This window comes from Eutrigla gurnardus (assembly GCF_963514095.1).
Source record: "Eutrigla gurnardus genome assembly, chromosome: 6".
In the NCBI taxonomy this organism is placed as follows: domain Eukaryota; kingdom Metazoa; phylum Chordata; class Actinopteri; order Perciformes; family Triglidae; genus Eutrigla; species Eutrigla gurnardus.
Window position 1 is genome coordinate 24,472,625 of NC_139920.1, and position 18,017 is coordinate 24,490,641.

General features: G+C 40.1%; 2 protein-coding genes across 13 annotated transcripts in view; both read right to left on the bottom strand.

Moving 5' to 3' along the window:
* The window catches only part of opa1 (OPA1 mitochondrial dynamin like GTPase), a 32,741-nt gene extending 30,391 nt beyond the window's left edge, over positions 1-2,350 (bottom strand). For all 12 annotated transcript variants that reach the window (XM_084010989.1, XM_084010996.1, XM_084010994.1 and 9 more), the window contains exons 1-4: positions 2,175-2,350; positions 809-1,133; positions 417-513; positions 107-214 (exon numbers count right to left, since the gene is read on the bottom strand). In XM_084010989.1, the coding sequence (XP_083867115.1) occupies positions 107-214; positions 417-513; positions 809-1,133; positions 2,175-2,203 (559 nt within the window). In that variant the 5' untranslated portion in view covers positions 2,204-2,350. The remainder of the gene's footprint in view (positions 1-106; positions 215-416; positions 514-808; positions 1,134-2,174) is intronic.
* Positions 2,351-3,350: 1,000 nt separating this feature from the next.
* Positions 3,351-18,017, bottom strand: part of atp13a3 (ATPase 13A3) — a 34,413-nt gene continuing 19,746 nt past the window's right edge. The window contains exons 15-34 of the mRNA XM_084010985.1: positions 17,879-17,940; positions 17,265-17,415; positions 16,927-17,046; positions 16,726-16,743; positions 16,384-16,537; positions 16,084-16,204; positions 15,797-15,921; positions 15,467-15,627; positions 14,855-14,983; positions 14,611-14,690; positions 14,075-14,117; positions 13,854-13,963; positions 13,441-13,537; positions 13,270-13,342; positions 12,961-13,138; positions 12,521-12,699; positions 12,328-12,416; positions 12,050-12,130; positions 10,272-10,364; positions 3,351-8,602 (exon numbers count right to left, since the gene is read on the bottom strand). Coding sequence (XP_083867111.1) covers positions 8,405-8,602; positions 10,272-10,364; positions 12,050-12,130; positions 12,328-12,416; positions 12,521-12,699; positions 12,961-13,138; positions 13,270-13,342; positions 13,441-13,537; positions 13,854-13,963; positions 14,075-14,117; positions 14,611-14,690; positions 14,855-14,983; positions 15,467-15,627; positions 15,797-15,921; positions 16,084-16,204; positions 16,384-16,537; positions 16,726-16,743; positions 16,927-17,046; positions 17,265-17,415; positions 17,879-17,940 — 2,262 coding nt within the window. The 3' untranslated portion in view covers positions 3,351-8,404. The remainder of the gene's footprint in view (positions 8,603-10,271; positions 10,365-12,049; positions 12,131-12,327; positions 12,417-12,520; positions 12,700-12,960; positions 13,139-13,269; positions 13,343-13,440; positions 13,538-13,853; positions 13,964-14,074; positions 14,118-14,610; positions 14,691-14,854; positions 14,984-15,466; positions 15,628-15,796; positions 15,922-16,083; positions 16,205-16,383; positions 16,538-16,725; positions 16,744-16,926; positions 17,047-17,264; positions 17,416-17,878; positions 17,941-18,017) is intronic.

Here is an 18,017-nt window from a genome sequence, read left to right on the forward strand (position 1 = left end):
ATTGGACTGAACACACCAATGTGAACACTATTATTTTCTCATTTTTTTTGTTTGTTTTATGATGCAGTAACTCTACAAAGACATAGCGGAGGTTTTCTCCACTCACCAGAGGACAGGAGGCTTTTGAGGAAAGCAAAGTTCTCGCCGATCTTGTCTAGGTCAGGTAGTAGTTTGGCTATTTCCTCCATCTCTGGGATAGCTTTGGCCAATTTATCTGTGGATACAAGAGGTAATAAATCAAGTGGAGAAGACAGAAAGGTCTTATCTCATGATGCATATTTGTGTTTTCAAGTATGACCTAAGAATAATTCACCATGTTTGACATGTTTTGAAATCTAGGAGCCTTCCTTAATAAGACAAGGCCAGGTTTTAGCATATTCATTTGAATCATGCCATTAAAGTAATGGAACACTTACCAAGATCAATTTGTTCACTCAGTTCCCAGACAAAATCAGGAATGACCCAGTTGTATTCACTAAAATCAGGCAACATGTCCTTCCACTCTTCATAGGTCTGAAATGAAAAACATACGCTTGTGTAATAGTCACATGAATGATTTTCAGCCTCTACTGTTTTAAATAAGCACTGTTGTGTCATCACAGCTAAAAGAGAAGAGGACAGCACCTATGGAAAGGTTTTGCCATGCAAAACGAAGATGGCTAGTGATTACGTATGAACATCTTCTGTTTATTGCCCAGCTCATATGACAAGATTGCAACTCAACCCTGCAAGGATGCAATAATTGACAACTAAAAACTCAATCGTGGACAAGAAAATGTAGGGAATAGTTGAGACACTCAATACTGACCTTTTTAGCGGTGTATCCTCCACCTACTGCCGATCCCAGCAGAATGTATCGAAGCTTTAGCAGACGGGCAGCGAGGCGGGCCACCCAGAAGTTGCGCTGCTGCTGGTGACCACGGCCTCCAGACCCCGGGGGAGGCTTTAGAGGCCGCATGGGCAACCGTGACATGGAGGTAAAATAGCGGGCTGCCGTGCGATGAGGGGTTCGCTGTGGGTTGGCGCTTCCTGAGTAGCGGTGGTGGATGGCACGTGACAGAGGGTGCAGCTTCTGCAGCGGTACCCGAAATCTCACCCCCATGTTGGTGGAGACCAGGTTCTTACAGGCCATGCTGATGAAGACAGAGAAATAGGATGATTATTTACACCTTTCACATGTGCCTATAAACATCATAACATTTTAATATATAATCTAAATGGAAAGAGTCAAAGAGTAACGTAAATGTTATACGATATGATTCTACAATAATCATTTACGTATGATTCTTCAAGAACCCCTTCTATCTTATTCTACAAGATAAAACATATATATTCCACAAGATACAATTTTGATGATTGTATCTGTAGTACTTAGTGGTTGGTGTTGCAATAATAGCGCTGGCCATAACAGTAGTAGGATGAAGTAAGTCAAAACTAAAACGTCTCAATTCCCAGCCAATTCAATTTTCAATTTTTGGACGTTTTTATTTAGTTCATTACAAGGGGTAAACATCAACAACATTTTGAGTACTTATAAATCACCCATACAAACAATGGTAAAGAGAAAAAACTAAGTCCACATTGTACAGAAACTGTGTCCACATACAAAAAAAATCCAAGTCTCTAATTAAACATCACAGAAGCCCCCACACGAATGTATTCTCACCTGAAACCACATTATATAGAATCGGTCAATGGAGTCTTGGGACTAATTCCCAGCCTATCATTAGGTGGAGGCCTCGGAGTAGTGAGTAATTGAGCAAGCCGACGTGATACTGCATGGAGTAACGTTAGCAGCTGCTATGTTACTTTTTCTATGGTGTCATTCTGCGACAAATTACTGATTCTGTAGTTCATTTTAGGACGAAGTGGGACCACAGATGGCTGCTACGTACGAGCTCAAGATAACGTTAATTAACGTTACCGGTCAGCGATATTCTAGCAAGTTAACGGCATATTACTATGACATGCGTAGCTAAAGGAACAGCATTAGACTTTAAAATAGGCACGTCAACTAAAAACACGCTAAATGTCAGACTACGTACGATAAATAACATTCAACTAAGCTAGCTTGCTACGCACAGTTGGTAACGCTCGCTAGCTTGGCTGTCCTCAGCTGTCAGAATGACCAGTTAGCTGTGTGCTTCTGGTCCCGTTACCTTCATCTAACTTACCAGGCAGCTTTACTCCCGACACGCAGCATGGTGCCGTTATCAACAGCCGATCAACACGAATCTCCTTCAAAATCACCCGTTAAGCGCGGTTTAATTCATCTTTCCATATGGTACACATTTGCGTGCTTGTTTACGGGCAGCTAACTAGCTCGTTAGCTAACAAGGACACCGCCAGACTGACAGTCCACTTCCGGCGAACGGTACCACTATGAAATCGGCACGGACCGAAACGCATTCAAGTGGGAGAAAAAAGGTTCCTACTGTAGGAGGACATAATGCTTAATACAATATTTAAAATGAAAGTGACTTTCTCCCGTCATTCGATCGATGTTTTCTAACATCAGAATTGTAAGTAATTCACTCAAGCAAAGTTAGTGCACATATGGGGGTTAAAAGTAGACTTTTTTAAAAATACAGGGCTAAATGCTAGTTGGGGACATTTACATGGGTGATGCTCTTAATTCGATTAATACTTGATAACGATGGCATTTGAATGAACGGGTGTAGCTGAGAATTGTTCAGGAAAATGTGCAGTTGAGATTAAATTGAGCGACGGACAGCTGCCAAGTTAGATGATGGCATGAATGGCATTTATTCGTGTTCTGTGATTTGAGATGAAGGTTGTCCATGCAAGTGTACAGTAGGCCTACTTGTTGCACGTCTCAGATTTAAGAGCATCAAACTTTCTCTGATTTCAAAAGGATTACCGTTAATCCAACTGTTGCAATTGTTCATCCGCCCCCTGATATACACTGGATTTTATGTAAATTACATTCGTCTTCTCAAGGGTGAGTGACGACATCGAGAGAAGAAATGCAGGACTGAAGGTGTAAATCCCCATTTAGGGGTTAGATCATCCAGAGCCCACATTTCCAGGATTAAAGACTCAAGATAGGGATGTCTGAATTGTGAGGAGACAATTTGTGTAACTGTTTAATCCCTCAGTATCACACAATCCATTATGTGCCCCCTCAGTTGTTTGTAAAGTCTATAAATGTATTATCTCGGTACTGCATTTAGTTAAATTTTGGTAAACAGGATAACTCACTATAAATAGTATACTATGAATTTGAGGCTTGTGTCAAGCATTCTCTTTATATAACTTCCGTAACCTCTGCAGCTTTATGATATCCCATTCATGCACAATGGAGACAAATGACTTGTAAACGTGCAGCAGACTGTTTTGAGAACATTTATTGAAAAGAAAGAAATCAATATAAATCTGAAGTACAATCCTCAAGGAGAAAGACATGAAAATAAATACAAAATAAATTATAGAGTATAAAAAAAAAATTAGAAATGTACACCTGCCAATAAAAACAACACATATTCCCCAAATTAGCCTCTTGATGAGGTTGTTGGAGCTACGAATAAAAAGCATACCAGATAAAACTATACTGAAAGAGTTACATACAGATGGATTGTAATAAAAAGTTTTACCAACAGTGTATTTTCAATCAGTTTTGGGTATCAACTTTTATTATTTTCTTTATTCATAACAAATAGACACATTTCCCTGAGGAAACAACATCCACATGAGGCTTCACACACTCAGTGGTTGACTGGATCTAAATGCCATTCGATGGTTTGTTTAAAATACAAGATGTGACTAACAGGCCATTGCTAACTGTCAACAGTCGGTATATGTTGTACCTGTATGAGCAATAGAGGTTTCAGCATAAAAGCCATTGCTGTGACATAGCTGTGCCAGAATAAAAGGCAAAACTGCAGTGTAGAAGACAAGCAATAGTAGTATTTACACTTTGCGTAATTAAATTGCTGATTTATTTATTTATTTTGGGATCAAAGCGCAGTTATGACACAGCTGAGGCTTAATCATTTTTGCCCCACGAGCAGCAATATAGTCACTTCTACAGTATACCGCTGATAGAGCAGCAATGAACACTTTTATGCCAGTTGCATTTTAATTTTACATGGATGCAAACGATCAAAAGTTCTAGAGAGAGAGAGAGAAAGTAATACAAGTACATTGGATGATTGAACAGAAAAGTTACAAGATTGTCAGATGTTCAAATTCTGAATTTGCTGAGAGAAGGCGACGTTACAGATACTACACCAGTTGAATTCCCTTCTTGTGTCAGCTCCTTGGTGTTACAAAGCATCGAGACAAAGAGAAGCAACAGAAAGGCTGAGAAGTCAATGTACTTTTAAGAACCCGCGGAGACGAATGTGTCCAGGTTCAACTTTCTTCAAACTCTTTAAGTAGACATGTGCTGCATTGTGTTTACCCACAACAGAACTAATATTGATCCAAGTGCCCTCAATCATACAATACATCACAGTAACCGATTCAAACTGTGAAATAAATGCCCAGGATGCATGCCCTAATAAGGAAGATCCAAGCTAATGCAACTCCATAAACAGAAGTGAGAGTACAAATAAATCCAACAGACGGTACAAATCAAAAAGGTAGACAGACAACTGATTGTAACACAGTACCAAAATAGTAGAAAAAGATACACCAGCCCTTTGATAATCCAAAAACCATACATTTTTTTTTTATAACTAAATCTTTTTGACTTTTAAGGACACACTAGAACTGTACATTTCATATATACAGATAGAATCCAGCCTCTAATAATATTATTACATTTCAAACTCCACTTCAGCCGAGACAAATCAGGTTTGAGGGGATTGATCACAGGCTTTTTTTTTTTTTTTCAAATAGCCAATAACGATATGATGGAACGTCTTTGAAAGAAAAAAAAAAAAAATCAATAACCACAGTATTGTATTCATTTTTGTTCTTTACCACTTTAACATTCAATTTTAGCCTCAGTAGGTATCGAGAGGGAGGGGAGGAATCTAAACCGAAGTGATGCCACAGAGCAACCGGAGGCATTGAAGCCCACGTGGCTCCTGATTCAGGATCAGAATCTTTCTGCAAATTGGCACAAGAATGTCCATTTGAGCAATGTTACTAATTTCTCCCCAGTTTCATCTACAATACTATAAGTTCTTCTTCCCTGTGGGATTCCTCTATAATAAAATACTATGCTTTGCTCATCAAATTAACAACTTTAGTCACAGATGACGTTTGAGCTCGACATAAAAAAATATGGATCAAAAGTTTTCATATGTATTTGTAATATTACAAGCATCGCAATAAACAATGGCTTTTAAGGAACCGAGCAACTTCAGACATGTTATTACAGAAATTGATGAAATCAATTGTTGCGATTGTTTCTACTTGGGTAAAATCATTAATAATCAATGGTCAAGCTAAATGCGATGCACAATTAAGCGTCATGTAATACAGCACTGTTACCAAATGCCTGAGAAATAATTTGCTTAATTTCATGGAGGAAGAGTAACATTACATTTAGTTTGACATTCATTTTACAACTGATAAGCACTCCCACATTATTTGAAATCATTAGTATTAAACCATACAATTCATGAAAGACAGGCTACTGGCAACGTATGTAATTAAATTATACGGACACCGAGACGCTGCTTGTGTGTTTGTGTATTCGCTGTATATTGACAGTCCACCTTAAATCTACATCAAACACAATCTTTGGTAGCATTAAAAAGTTTCTCTTCTTTCCAATGGTACCAATTTTTGTGTCTGAAAAAAGTAGCAAAATGCAAATTAAAAACTCCCTAATCCATTCCTGCAGTGTACGTTGCTTCCCTGCTGCCCATCCGTTTGCTCCGCATCTAACCGTAATCTATCTTTACAAACATAATTTCCAATGGCAGGCTTTTTGTTCAAGATGCAGCTCAACACACGTTCACAGCCACCTTCAACGTTTACAGAGGATGAGTGTTTTATACTTAAAAGAATACATTTTTTGGGATACATCACATTCAAGAAAGCGGTCAACATAAAATATAGCCCTTAACTCTATGCAGGTAGCCTATGTTTATCACATGAATACGAGTGTATATGGTAATCAGCATCCACTGTACGCATGTGTTGTTGCATGGATGTTTTGAATGTGCAGTGAGCTGATGATATGCACAATACCGTGCCTTAATTTACGATTTTCATCATTTCATCAGTCTTCCATAGGAAGAAATTTAGTTTTAGCTGGCTTTCTGTAGCTAAGTTTGTAGTTTGTAAATGATTTTGTCTGGTCTCCTGCAGGCGTTTATTGTCCATGATAACCAGCCAGAGTCATGCCGTTTTTTTTTCCATCCAGATTATTTTTTTAATACAGAAATGTTAATGTAAATGCTCCTTAATTCAGTGATGTTGCATCTGTAGAAATATGTCTACTATGCAACCGTCAAGAACATGATGAAAGGGAACTGGCTTCATGCATGACTCAAAGATGCAAAAACATAAGATTAAAATGTTTAAAACCACACTGGTGGCCCGTGAGAATATAATGCACGCTAGAAAATAAATCTTTTGATTGATGGAAAAATAGCGTTATCAATAAATGGGGCGAATGTTTGGCCTGAGGGGAGCGCCAGAGGAAAGGCAATGTTGTTCCCTGTCAGCCTTGTTAGCATGGTATGCTAGTGTAGCATACTGCCATTTAGTATGTTAGCATACTTTGTTAAGATTATTATCAAAGTACAGCTGAGGTTGATGAGAATTCTGTTATTGGTTTGAGAGGTATCCGGTTATGAAGTGTTTTTGAGCGGCTGGTGGAACTCGTACGCCTAAAAGACCCGAGATGAAATCTTTTTGTTTCTGTTTTTTTCCAGGTTTTTATTTTCATACATAATAATGTCTGTAATAAAAACCCTAATGGTTAACTCTTAAAAACTGACGACCACAATGAAAATCCTGCCACAGGTCCCAGCCTGTGGTTGAGAGTGGATGAGCATATCTGTCTCCGTCATTGTTTCCTTAAGTCCTTTACTTTGTACAAGTCGTAATGTTTTGACTGTGTATTCACACTTTTCAACTTTTGGCCAAATTATGAGGAAAAGGCAACCTCAGAGGTCCAATACGCTGCAGCTTCAATCATCACTCTAATGTATAATGCACAGTATTTCGTGATACATTTCAAAAGCACATTTTCCCAAAACCTCACTTGCCTACTTTTAACGTCAACAAGTCGTCTTCTATATTTCCGTGGGTTTAAATTAAAAGTGGTTAGACAACAGAACAGTAAATCAACAGAGCGGTTTTCTGCGGGGGCATGAAGAAAAATATGAATATCTCCTGACTTATTGTGCAGTTTTCAAATCTTAAAAAAATGGAAATGTCCCATTTATTTTTCAATACCTCCACCATTTGCTCTTGACAGCCAATCAGCTCATTTTTGTGTTTTTTTACTTGCAAATGTGAATATGAAGTTCTGCCTGGCGTGTGCAATGAACAACAAGTCGTTCCAAGACACCTAATCTTCTACAACTCAGTGTGCTTGGATACTGGTTTCAAACAAGTAATTACATTCATCACATGTGGGTCCATGGTAAGCTTTAAAGCTTTTCTTTTTGGTTATGAGTCTATGGTGTAATAAGTGCATACCAGATGGTAACGCTAGCTCATTAAAATGACGATATATATGTACATTAGCTGTGTAAGACCACTACATAGTAGTAATATGAGCCTGTGCCACCTGCAACAAGTTGGACCTGTAAAACAAGTTACTGTGTGAATGTCCTAAAGGTCTAAGAAATACAAATATAGAGAGGAACTGCCGCTGCCTTAAAAACCGTGTGAATAGATCAAACCGAGTTGGTCGGTGAAACCTGGCTCAGAGAAGATATTAGCCTATTTTTTACATTAAAAATTCCCATCTAGTACTGTGGTTGCTAACGAAATCTGAAGATGCTGTTACATGACATTTCTGACAGCACAGAGGCTAGCTCTGAAGTGGGAGTGGGACTTTGGTTCTCTTTGGCAATGCGCATATTCGACCTGGCTTTATCACCCTTCCTCCCAGGCTGGGTTGAATGCTGCTTTTCGTGAACAGACATTGCAATAGAGAAATGGGAATCACAATAAATGCCACGGATGTTTAAATGGCATTTAAAAGACAAGCAAGAGAGACCTGAGAGTGCGCGAGTGGTTTAGCCAGAGAGCAAGAGTGCTAAGAGAACTGAAACTTAACATTATTTGGTACTCATTTTACCACTTTTTGTGGTAATGTCTCTAGAACTACAGTAATAAGACGCATGTCAACCAATGACAACCAATTATCCTGTGACAATTTTATGTGAATAGGTTGAAGGTGCGTCCACTGCCATATCCATACGTGCCAAGTGAATGAAAGGGATAGACAAGATAATGTGAGGGGCTGCTAGGAATTGAGCATTATTTGATAGGTGGAGCCATTTTCGGGGCAGGATTTGGCTTCTGTGGTGGTGGTTGGCTTTGGAGGCCAGTCGGGGTCCACACTGAGCTCCTGGGCCAGATGCATGTAGCGAGCCTTGGGTGTGGTCTTGCTTGGGCAGCACAGCCGTGTCAGACACTTGTACCCCTGCAGGTCAATGCCCCCCTGAAAATGCCACAACCCCAAAAACAAACAAATAAATAAAATAAAAAACACCACAGAAAGGAGGAAAGGGAGGGGTGAAAGGTTACATTAACTACATTTTGTTTGGGATTTCTAGAATATGTTTACTGACCAATGCAAATCTAACAGTGGCAGGCTGATATAAACATTGCATGCAAAATTTAAAAAAACATCTGACTATTATCTGGGTAATAGGTAAACTAAGAGAGCAGCAAAAGGCACCTTGCAAAAAGTTTGAAGCCTACAGCAAGGTAGTTCTGTGTTGGTTTCTAAAGGAGGCGGTAGCAACAGGCAATGGCTTCATCAGGCTTAAAAAAAACCTATTATTGAATTTGAAAATAGCTTCAGCAACAATGTTATTAAGTAAAATACTTTCTTTAACGGCAGTTAAGAAGCTTATCTCAAAACGGAGCTGAAGAACAGAAAATAGTAAAACTGCAACCGTTACAAAGCCATGAACCGTACTGAGACTGCACTCTTAAAAGTTTTTAATGATATCTTTTTGGCCACTGACTCTGGTGACTCTCTTGTTTTTGTACTGTTAGATCTCACTGCTGCTTTCGACACAGTGGATTATAATATTCTGCTCTCCCGCCTGGAACACTGGGTTGGCATTATAAGGTTCAGCTCTGGAGTTTTTAGGTTGTACCTGTCGGAGAGAAGCTTTTGTGTCAGCCTGGGCTACTCTGTATCCTCTACAGCACCTCTCCCCTGCGGGGTGCCCCAGGGCTCAATTCTTGGGCCAATTTTATTTATCCTGCATTTGCTCCCCCTAGGATCTATACTTAGAAAACATGGCGTCTCCTTCCACTGTTACGCGGATGACAGTCAATTCTACCTGCCTTTTAAACGAAATAATCCTAACTCTATAAAACCTTGAAGTGTTAACCTCTTAGTGTTTTTGAAAATGTTATACATGTTTTTATGACTTCTCGTCTTGATTATTGTAATGCCTTGTATGTTGGCGTCAGACAGGCCTCCCTCTCTCGCTGGTAAGTCCAGAATGCTGCCGTTCGTCTGTTAACGGGTAAAGCTAGAGCACATTTCCCCTGTACTGGCTTTCCTCCACTGGCTTCCTGTGGGTTTTAGGATTGATTTTAAGATTCTGCCGTTTGCTTTTAAGTGCCTGCTGGAACCTTATGTTCCTTCAAGTTCCCTCAGGTCCTCTGATCAGCTCCTCTTAGCTGTTCCTAAGTCCAGGCTGAAGCTTAGGGGAGACCGAGCCTTCGCAGTGGCAGCCCCAAAGCTCTGGAACGAGCTGCCTCTGCATGTGTTTAAATCATGCCTCAAAACATGTATTTATTTTCTTTGGCTTTCGACATAGCTTGAGAGACTTGTATTTTTATGTGACATACTGTGTATGTGTGCTTTTGATCTCTGGGTGATTTGTTGTTTGACTCGTACAGCACTTTGGTCAACTTTGTTGTTTTTAAATGTGCTCTAAAAATAAAGTGGATTGGATTGGATGAACAGAAGGACCGTCAGAGGGACACAAGTAGGAGGAGACAGGTCAGAAAAAGGCTGATGTCTCAAACATGCATTTTTTTTTTAAGTTAAATAGAAAAGTGTGCTCTGTAACATTTGAGAAAGAAAACACCATACAAGAGGAAAATGAAAAGGGCGAAAGAAGAATGTGTCAGATTTTCCCAACCTGTGGTGTCGGGGCGACAGGAGTGATGCCAAAGACGCCCTGTTTGTCTCTGCTGAACACAAGCTTCCATAAGACGATGTCAAGGATGAAGGTCTATGGAATGGTGCAGTGGGCAGGGGAAAGAATTACAGAGAGGCTAATTTGATATCTCATAGCTTCTGCGTTGATTTTTTTTGCAGAGCCACAATGTATCAAAGCTATTAGTAATCATGTGTGTGCAATTTGTTTTTTTCTTCCATCAAGTTGTGTGTTAATCATTACATGTGATGTTAAAGCTATGGTCTACATTCTGAAAATCAGTTGAGCCTCTGAGACGGATTTGAAAAAAGCATCCCGCCCCCCAACCAAACCCCTCCCCTCAGTGTTCCACGATTCGACGAGGCGGGAGTGGGAGGGGACGAGGCGGGATGACGAGGAGCAGGGGAGACGAGGGGATTGGATGGAGGGTACGAGCCAATGGGAGCCTTCCCGGAGCAATGGCTCCCATTGGTCAATTTCTATGCAGACCTACGGCATAGAGTGGCGAAGTCCCGCCTTTCTATTTCCGGTAGATATTTTCTGGTCCTGTTTGAATTGTGCCATGAATTTCACATATGTTGTTTGTGGTTTTTAAAGAAAATAAAAATACGATTTATGGCGAAGAAGTTTGATAATGGTAGGTTTTGTGTGAGGCCGCTTTGAGAACTACAGCTCTTCGCTGCTCTCGGCGCGAATGATATACGATGATATAATATATGTCAGCGATTCCTCGTCTTTTCATCGGACGTGAACCGAAAAAATTAACAGCCGTTCCTGCTGGAATGGGAACATTCAGGAACAAAACACACCGGTATCTTGGCTTGATCGGCACTGAATCGCTGTGAGAAAGGGTGATGACGTGACGTCGCATACGCGACATGTAGTCTTTCTCATTGTGTTTTATCTACAGCCTTAAACTGAACAATTGCACAATAAACGGTCAAACTCTTGACGTGAACATTTTTTTAATTTCAATCCACAAACAACATATTTCTAATTTGGGGCATATAACGACTGGGACCAGGAAATAATTATTTTAGGTGCATTGAGACCTATACATTTTTTACGATCTCAGAGGTCCCATGGGAGTCTAGCGGAAGGGGCAGGAGTTCGCGACTCTATAGAGATTTTTTTTTATTCCAAATCGTAGACCATAGCTTTAATATTAAATTTAACATGTTAGTTAGAAGAGACAGCATGGAGACTATTGTCTCAAAATATTGAACAAATACTGAAATTGATTATCTGCAAAATAATTTTGGTTAATTTTTTAAAATTCACTTAAAACACTAGACTAGAAGTGTAGGAAAAGCATCATCTAGGGTGTCTGCTAAGCAGTGCATATATGCAAGGGCAGCCATCTAAAAGAAAGGCAGAGGCATAGTGATACTGCTCCACTGAAGGTGGCAAGCCAGCCTAAGCTCTCCATTGTCATGCAGTAGCACAGTGATACATGGTTTAAGTCCTTAAAGAACATCCGTCTATCAGTTTACAAACCAAACAAGACAAATAAATGCTGTTTGGATGATTTTCAAAAAAACACACAAATGTAAAAAAATAATTTAAAAAAATGTAAGTTTAAACTATTACAGATACCCTCGTTAGAATGATTTCACTTTACAACATAAATTCATCTCACAAGACAAGACTGGTCTTGCTGTCCAGCTAAATGAGACAAAGATGAGCACACTGCATGAAAAAGAAACACTGAACATGAGAAACTCCTCTACTGTTACCATGTGTTTAATTGTGTGTCTTACCTCCACCAAAACAGACAAAACAGCATTGATGAGGATGAGGAGGCCAAGTTTCAACCTCCATTCAAACGGGACACAAACAATCTGTACAGAGAGAGAAAAAGAGACTCCATTGCTGACCATCAGAGAATACTAGCAAGACATCTTTATGAAATTATTAACTAGGAATTTACATTATATTAAAACATTAAAAGAGCATAGAGCTCTGCATGATTAAACAAGCTACTTTCTACACCAGAGTGGATAAAGCGGTATGTTTCTTTAGTCTGACCCCTTCTTACCTCTAGAAACTCATCAATGCTTTTTACAGGGTGGAACATGATGAACAGCAGGAAAACATACAAACTCAAGGCAGAAAGCACAAAAGGCCCTGGTGAAAGAACAGGCAAGCACAAACGCACACAAAATAGTTTTTTATAACATTTAAAAGTCAATCAATTTTAGGACAGATGTATTAAGAAGAAAGTTACTTACAATTCTTGTAGCTAGGCTGCCTGAAAGGTTTCCCCTTTGAGAAAACGATGGCGACAACAAGATACTGGAAGGAAGAGACATAAAAGAGGCTGGTGTTCTCGAAGTTTTGGATGTTATGGTCGTCCACCTCTGTGTCGTTGTGATCGGACACGTTAATATGCGATGACAGGTTGCAGACACTGGATGAGGGGAGAGAGCAATTGAATAAGATTTTCAGTCTGTGGTGAAATTACAGTTATCTATCAAGGCATGTCAGGGGTCACCGTAAGTGAAAACAGGGAGAGGGGTGAAATTCAGACGGCTTTAATATGCCAACATAACGTTTTGCACACATGACCGTTATTATGAAATTATTCTGAAATCGTATCAAGTTAACAATTATGTTTTTGATGTTCTCTTTGTTTGGCTGAGGTACATCGACAATGATGGTAGGCACTCACTCTGTATGTGGAGTCCAGACGGTGTACCAGGGCTGCTGTCGGACCCACAGGAAGGTAATGGTCTGGAAGCCCAAGCAGATGAGGATCTGGGTCAGCACAGAGAACAGCAGAGGTCCTGAGATCAGACCTGATGGAGGACGACGTGACACCAGTTCTGTCCACGCTGGGTTCAGACTCACTGATGAGGAGCAAAGGGAAATGAAGAAGATGGGAGAAAACAGACATCGTGGGTGAGGAGAAGAGCGCTTGTAAAGATATAGGTTTGAGAAGAACGCATCCTTGTGTCCTTGTTACTTTTCTTATACTTACTGGTAAAAACAATAAGTAGGATGATGGCAATATCGATGAAGAGGAACTGGAAGTCTCCAAGGTTACTGAGGATCTAAGAAAACAAAAACAACAGACAGTAAAATATCACAGTTGAGGAGTCCTCTCAGTAAGTCCTCAGCTACTATTGATTGTGGAAGCGGCATCACATACAGAGTAGAGGAGAGTGACACTGATGTACTGGATGATGCTGTAGAGGGCCATGAACTTGAACACGCAGAAGGAAGTGATGAGAGCAGCACGCCCCTCCCTGTAAAGCGACACGAAACGTTATGTCATGTAGCTACAAACACAACTTGACATAAAAAAGCCCTTTTCTGCACAGTTCATGTATTAAAGACTATAAAAATATATAAAATATGGGGAAATAAACAAATTTGTTTTTAAAAAATGAACTGCTAAATCAATTAATGCTTTATTATTAGTACTTCTACTAAATAGCAGGTTAAGTATTTTCCATCCTGGTGCTTTGGTGGTGAGATGCCCCATTTAGGTCTTATCTATGACTGTTACCACGAATATTAAAGTATTGAATGGCACACAGATCAAAAGGAGGACAGACTAACCTGATGAGGCTGGGGACACAGGAGATGTTGGGGGTACTGGAGGTGAAGGGAGAGGCTACAGAGGCCTCCAGCTCCGACAGAGAGATGCCACCATGAGCCCTCTTCAGTGCCTGGGTGAGGACAGTGAGAAGTATTAAGTATGTACCAGCTACCATCAATTCATGTCCGTGTCAACATGTTACCGTCACATTAATAGTTACTTTTAAAGTGGCTGTACATACCCCACAGTCGTTTGCTCCATCTCCACACATCCCCACAAAGTAGCTGTGTGCAAATAAAGAAGAGCTGTTACTCTATGTGCTCAATGTTAACATAAAATACATATGTATTAGTCTCCTTTCTGAGTGAAGGCCAATATTTATTATAGTAAGTGTCAAGTAGCATATAGTGTGGATGTTGAGATGCACCGAATTTTCTTGGCTGATTCCGATTTTCTATTATTTTTTTTTCAAGTCTGACGTTTCTTCTTTCAACTATAATTGAAAGCACTGGACTGCTACTTTTTTTACCACCGTCCCAGCAAATGTTTTAACATCCTTTCACTTTGTTGTTGTCCTATATAGTGTTATTTTAATTTATATAAAAACACATAATTCACATTATTAAGAAAAATGACTATTTGTATTAAAATATTTGTTTGGATTTTTTAATAAAAGACAGTTTTGATTGGTCCATCCTATGTGGATGTACAATAGATTTTGGATAACTTGTATATACATTTTCACAACCACATCAAGCATTCCACATTTATACTCACTCTACGCCCTGAAGCGCCTCAATGAGTTGGGTTTTCTGGTCCGGGGCCATTCTGGCAAACACTGTGCCATGTAGCACCAGCTTCAGGACGGGAACAAACAAACGGACAAAAAACAATCATAAAAACAGAAACATTAGGTATCATGGAGATAATTGTATCCAAAGAGGAGCAATACAACATCAACATATCTATTCCAGTTACAGAAAAGGTTGGAGTGATGTGCACTCTGGTTTAAGACACATACTTTTTGAAGCATGTCAGGGAAATGCTCCGAGATGACAGCAAAGGATTTTCCGTTCATAGCGAAGTGGTACAGCTCTTGTGTTTTGGGCTCATCAACGTGACACACATCCTCCAGACTGATGTTCACTTCCTGTTAAAGCAATGAAAGCTTGGATTAGAGTCGATGCATTATGAGATACATCTTGGACTGTGTCGATAACAATTAATTCATTTTAGCCAGCAAAACATTTCTTGACAAAACCAATCATTTCATCCAAGTGTTAAAATCCTTCAGGTACTGATCTAATCAGTAAATTATTGGTGTAATATGTACTTCATGACAGATACCACTGAAAACAGATTTATGCGTTTGGATGAGACACCTTTAGGGACAACACTATTTTTTTTAACTCATTATACTGTATCAAGCTACGTACAAATGTGTTGCTTGGATTTTTACTTTGTGTGGGACACCTCATCTTTAAAAGCAGCCAACTGACCAAAGAAATTCACTGTTTTAGTTTCAGATACAGTTGAGACAAGTATATAACTGCATAGAGCCTTTTATGTGTGCATGTCTGATTGTGTGTGTTTTGTGGGAGTATTCTCGTTTGCATTGTCCCCATCGCCTCACCTCCAGTCGGGATGCTTTGCTCGGCTTGTCAGCGTATCTCCAGGTGATCTTGGCAGCTTGTCCATCATGAGGAGGGAGGGCGTCAGCAATGATGACTGTGTCCTGGGGAGGGATCATGCCACAGTCCCGGGCCACAGAGATGGCTGTCAGCATGTTGTCACCTGGAATGTGAATACAGCACACAATTCGAATTTTGCTTATTTTTGCCACTGAATAATGTGCACTGTATGTTTATATTTGCAGATCTGTGTTCCCTTTTTTGACTATATTGATGTCACTAGTGGTTTATTTGAGGCATGTGTACATGTGTGAATGTGTGCATGGTCTCACCAGTAACCATGACCGTGCGGATGCTTGCTCTGCGGAGGTCCTGTAGCACCGCTGGGGTTTCTGCCTTCAGCTTGTTCTGCATGATGATCAAACCCAGGAACTCCATGTTTGCCTCAATGTGATCCCTAATTAGAAGAAGAACGCCCACACATTTGTACTCGTAGTCATAGGTTTGAGAAATGCAAGTGTGACAGTGGGAGCGTGCTTAAAACAAAGCAGCAGCTATCCTTCCCCTGAAGTTCAATGAAGGTCAACGGCAACAATATCTAAATTATACAAAACGCTACCTGTTGACGTTCTGGACTTTGTGCCAGGTGAGTTTGGATTCAAGCCGACGATGAGCCAGAGCGATGACCCTGAAACCCTGCTTGGTGTAGCTCTCCAAAACCTCTCCAAAGTTGTCTGGCACTGCAGACAGACATTGAAGAAATTAGTAGTTAGCGAGAGACACATAGCAAGTGAGATGATCAATGGTTGAGGAGAGGCAGCGATCCCCATTCAGGACTGGGGTATCGGTCACCGATATATTCCTTATCCCAAATAATACTTCTCAACACCATAGCAGTTACACTAACTAGTCAACTAACCTGTCTCTTTCTTGCAGAGACTAGCCACCACCTCTGGCGCCCCCTTCGTGTAGGCATCCATACGTTTCTCCCCCAGCAGACGAGCCACCACACACATCCTCTGGAGTGCTGAGGAAAAGGGAAACTGGCGGACGATACCTATCTCATACACTGACTGCATATTCACACCCACACAGACAAACACAAGAACAAACAGGCGTCGTCATTTATGTCAAGAAAAAGCTGAAAACAAAAAAAACTCATAATGCTAATAAATGGCTGACAACAAAATGACTAGGTAAAAGACAAATAAAAGAATAATTAAAGTGTGTACAAGTTTGAAAAATTCAAAAGGCTACTTACCGAGAGCTCATACAGTTCCTAAAAAAAAAAAGAAGAAAAAAGAGTGGGATGATGAAAAAACAATGCGTCAAACAATGCAATCAATCACGGCATCAATAGTGTTGCTGGTGGGGAAGTCTATTTTTGTTGCATTGATGCACAAGAATATGTTGTTTTTAAATATAGCCAATAAACTAAAACTGTACAGTATAATCTTCATACCATGTCCTGCTCTGGTGATACAGCAGGCTCAGGGGGCAACAGCTGTTTTGGGGGTCGAACCACAGTGGGCATGATACGGTTGTGGAGAGATGTTTCCTCCTCAGTGGCCTCCTCCAAGATCTGGCCAGACAAGGATTCAGAGAACAAATGGTTCAGAAAAATGTCGATGCAACAACGCTAAGAAAATTAAAAACATGTGCAAACATATTTCACATAATAAATGGCCTACAAATAAAATTAACTGCAAAGGTTATTTGTCCACATGGTCTTACTAATTACATTCCCAATATGTCACCTTGGCCAACATTATGCCTTTGGATGGATACAGAACAACTCACCCAGCCTATAGCTTCAAACATTTTGAGGTCCAGCGGGTCTCCAGACAGCTGACCCTCTATTTTGGTAAGAGAGTGACAGGTGGCCATACAAGCCACAAACTGGGACTTGACAAGATTTTCCTTATATGCGTTTTCCTCCGACAGGTGGAAACTGAGGAGGCAAGGAAATATGTTTTACTGATGGGGACAAGCGCAAGCAAGAACGTGAAAATGTATTAAGGATTAAAATGCTTCCATATGCAATGGATTTTAATAACTAGAAAGGAGCACTCAGTAGCGTGCAGGTGACCCCAAGGCTTGTCTGCAGGGACCACTGCTGTATTGTATGATTGAAAGAACACAGCCCTACTAAACACCAATTCAATGCAATTCAAAAAAACTTGATGTGTGCCTTGGGGACGATTTAAGGCATACAGAGTAGCTGTACAAGAATAAAATGGCGACACAACAAAGCGAGCAAAAAGCTACCAAAACATTCCAAATCCTTTCCACCAGGTAATCAGGAAAGCAAAACCAGCTCAGCAATGGCTAAACTAAGACGATGACACAGCACACATGTATTTTAAATGTGGTTGTTCCACATTTTGATAAATAAAGAGGACAGAACAGCTTACCTCCCATTCTCAACCCTCTGGACTCCCCACAGGTCTAATCCATCCTCTGTCAGCGTTCCAGTCTGGAAGCAGAAAAGACGTGTCAGATTAGAAGTAAAGTTTGATTGAATCAAATCATCTCAAAATGTTGGTTTTACTA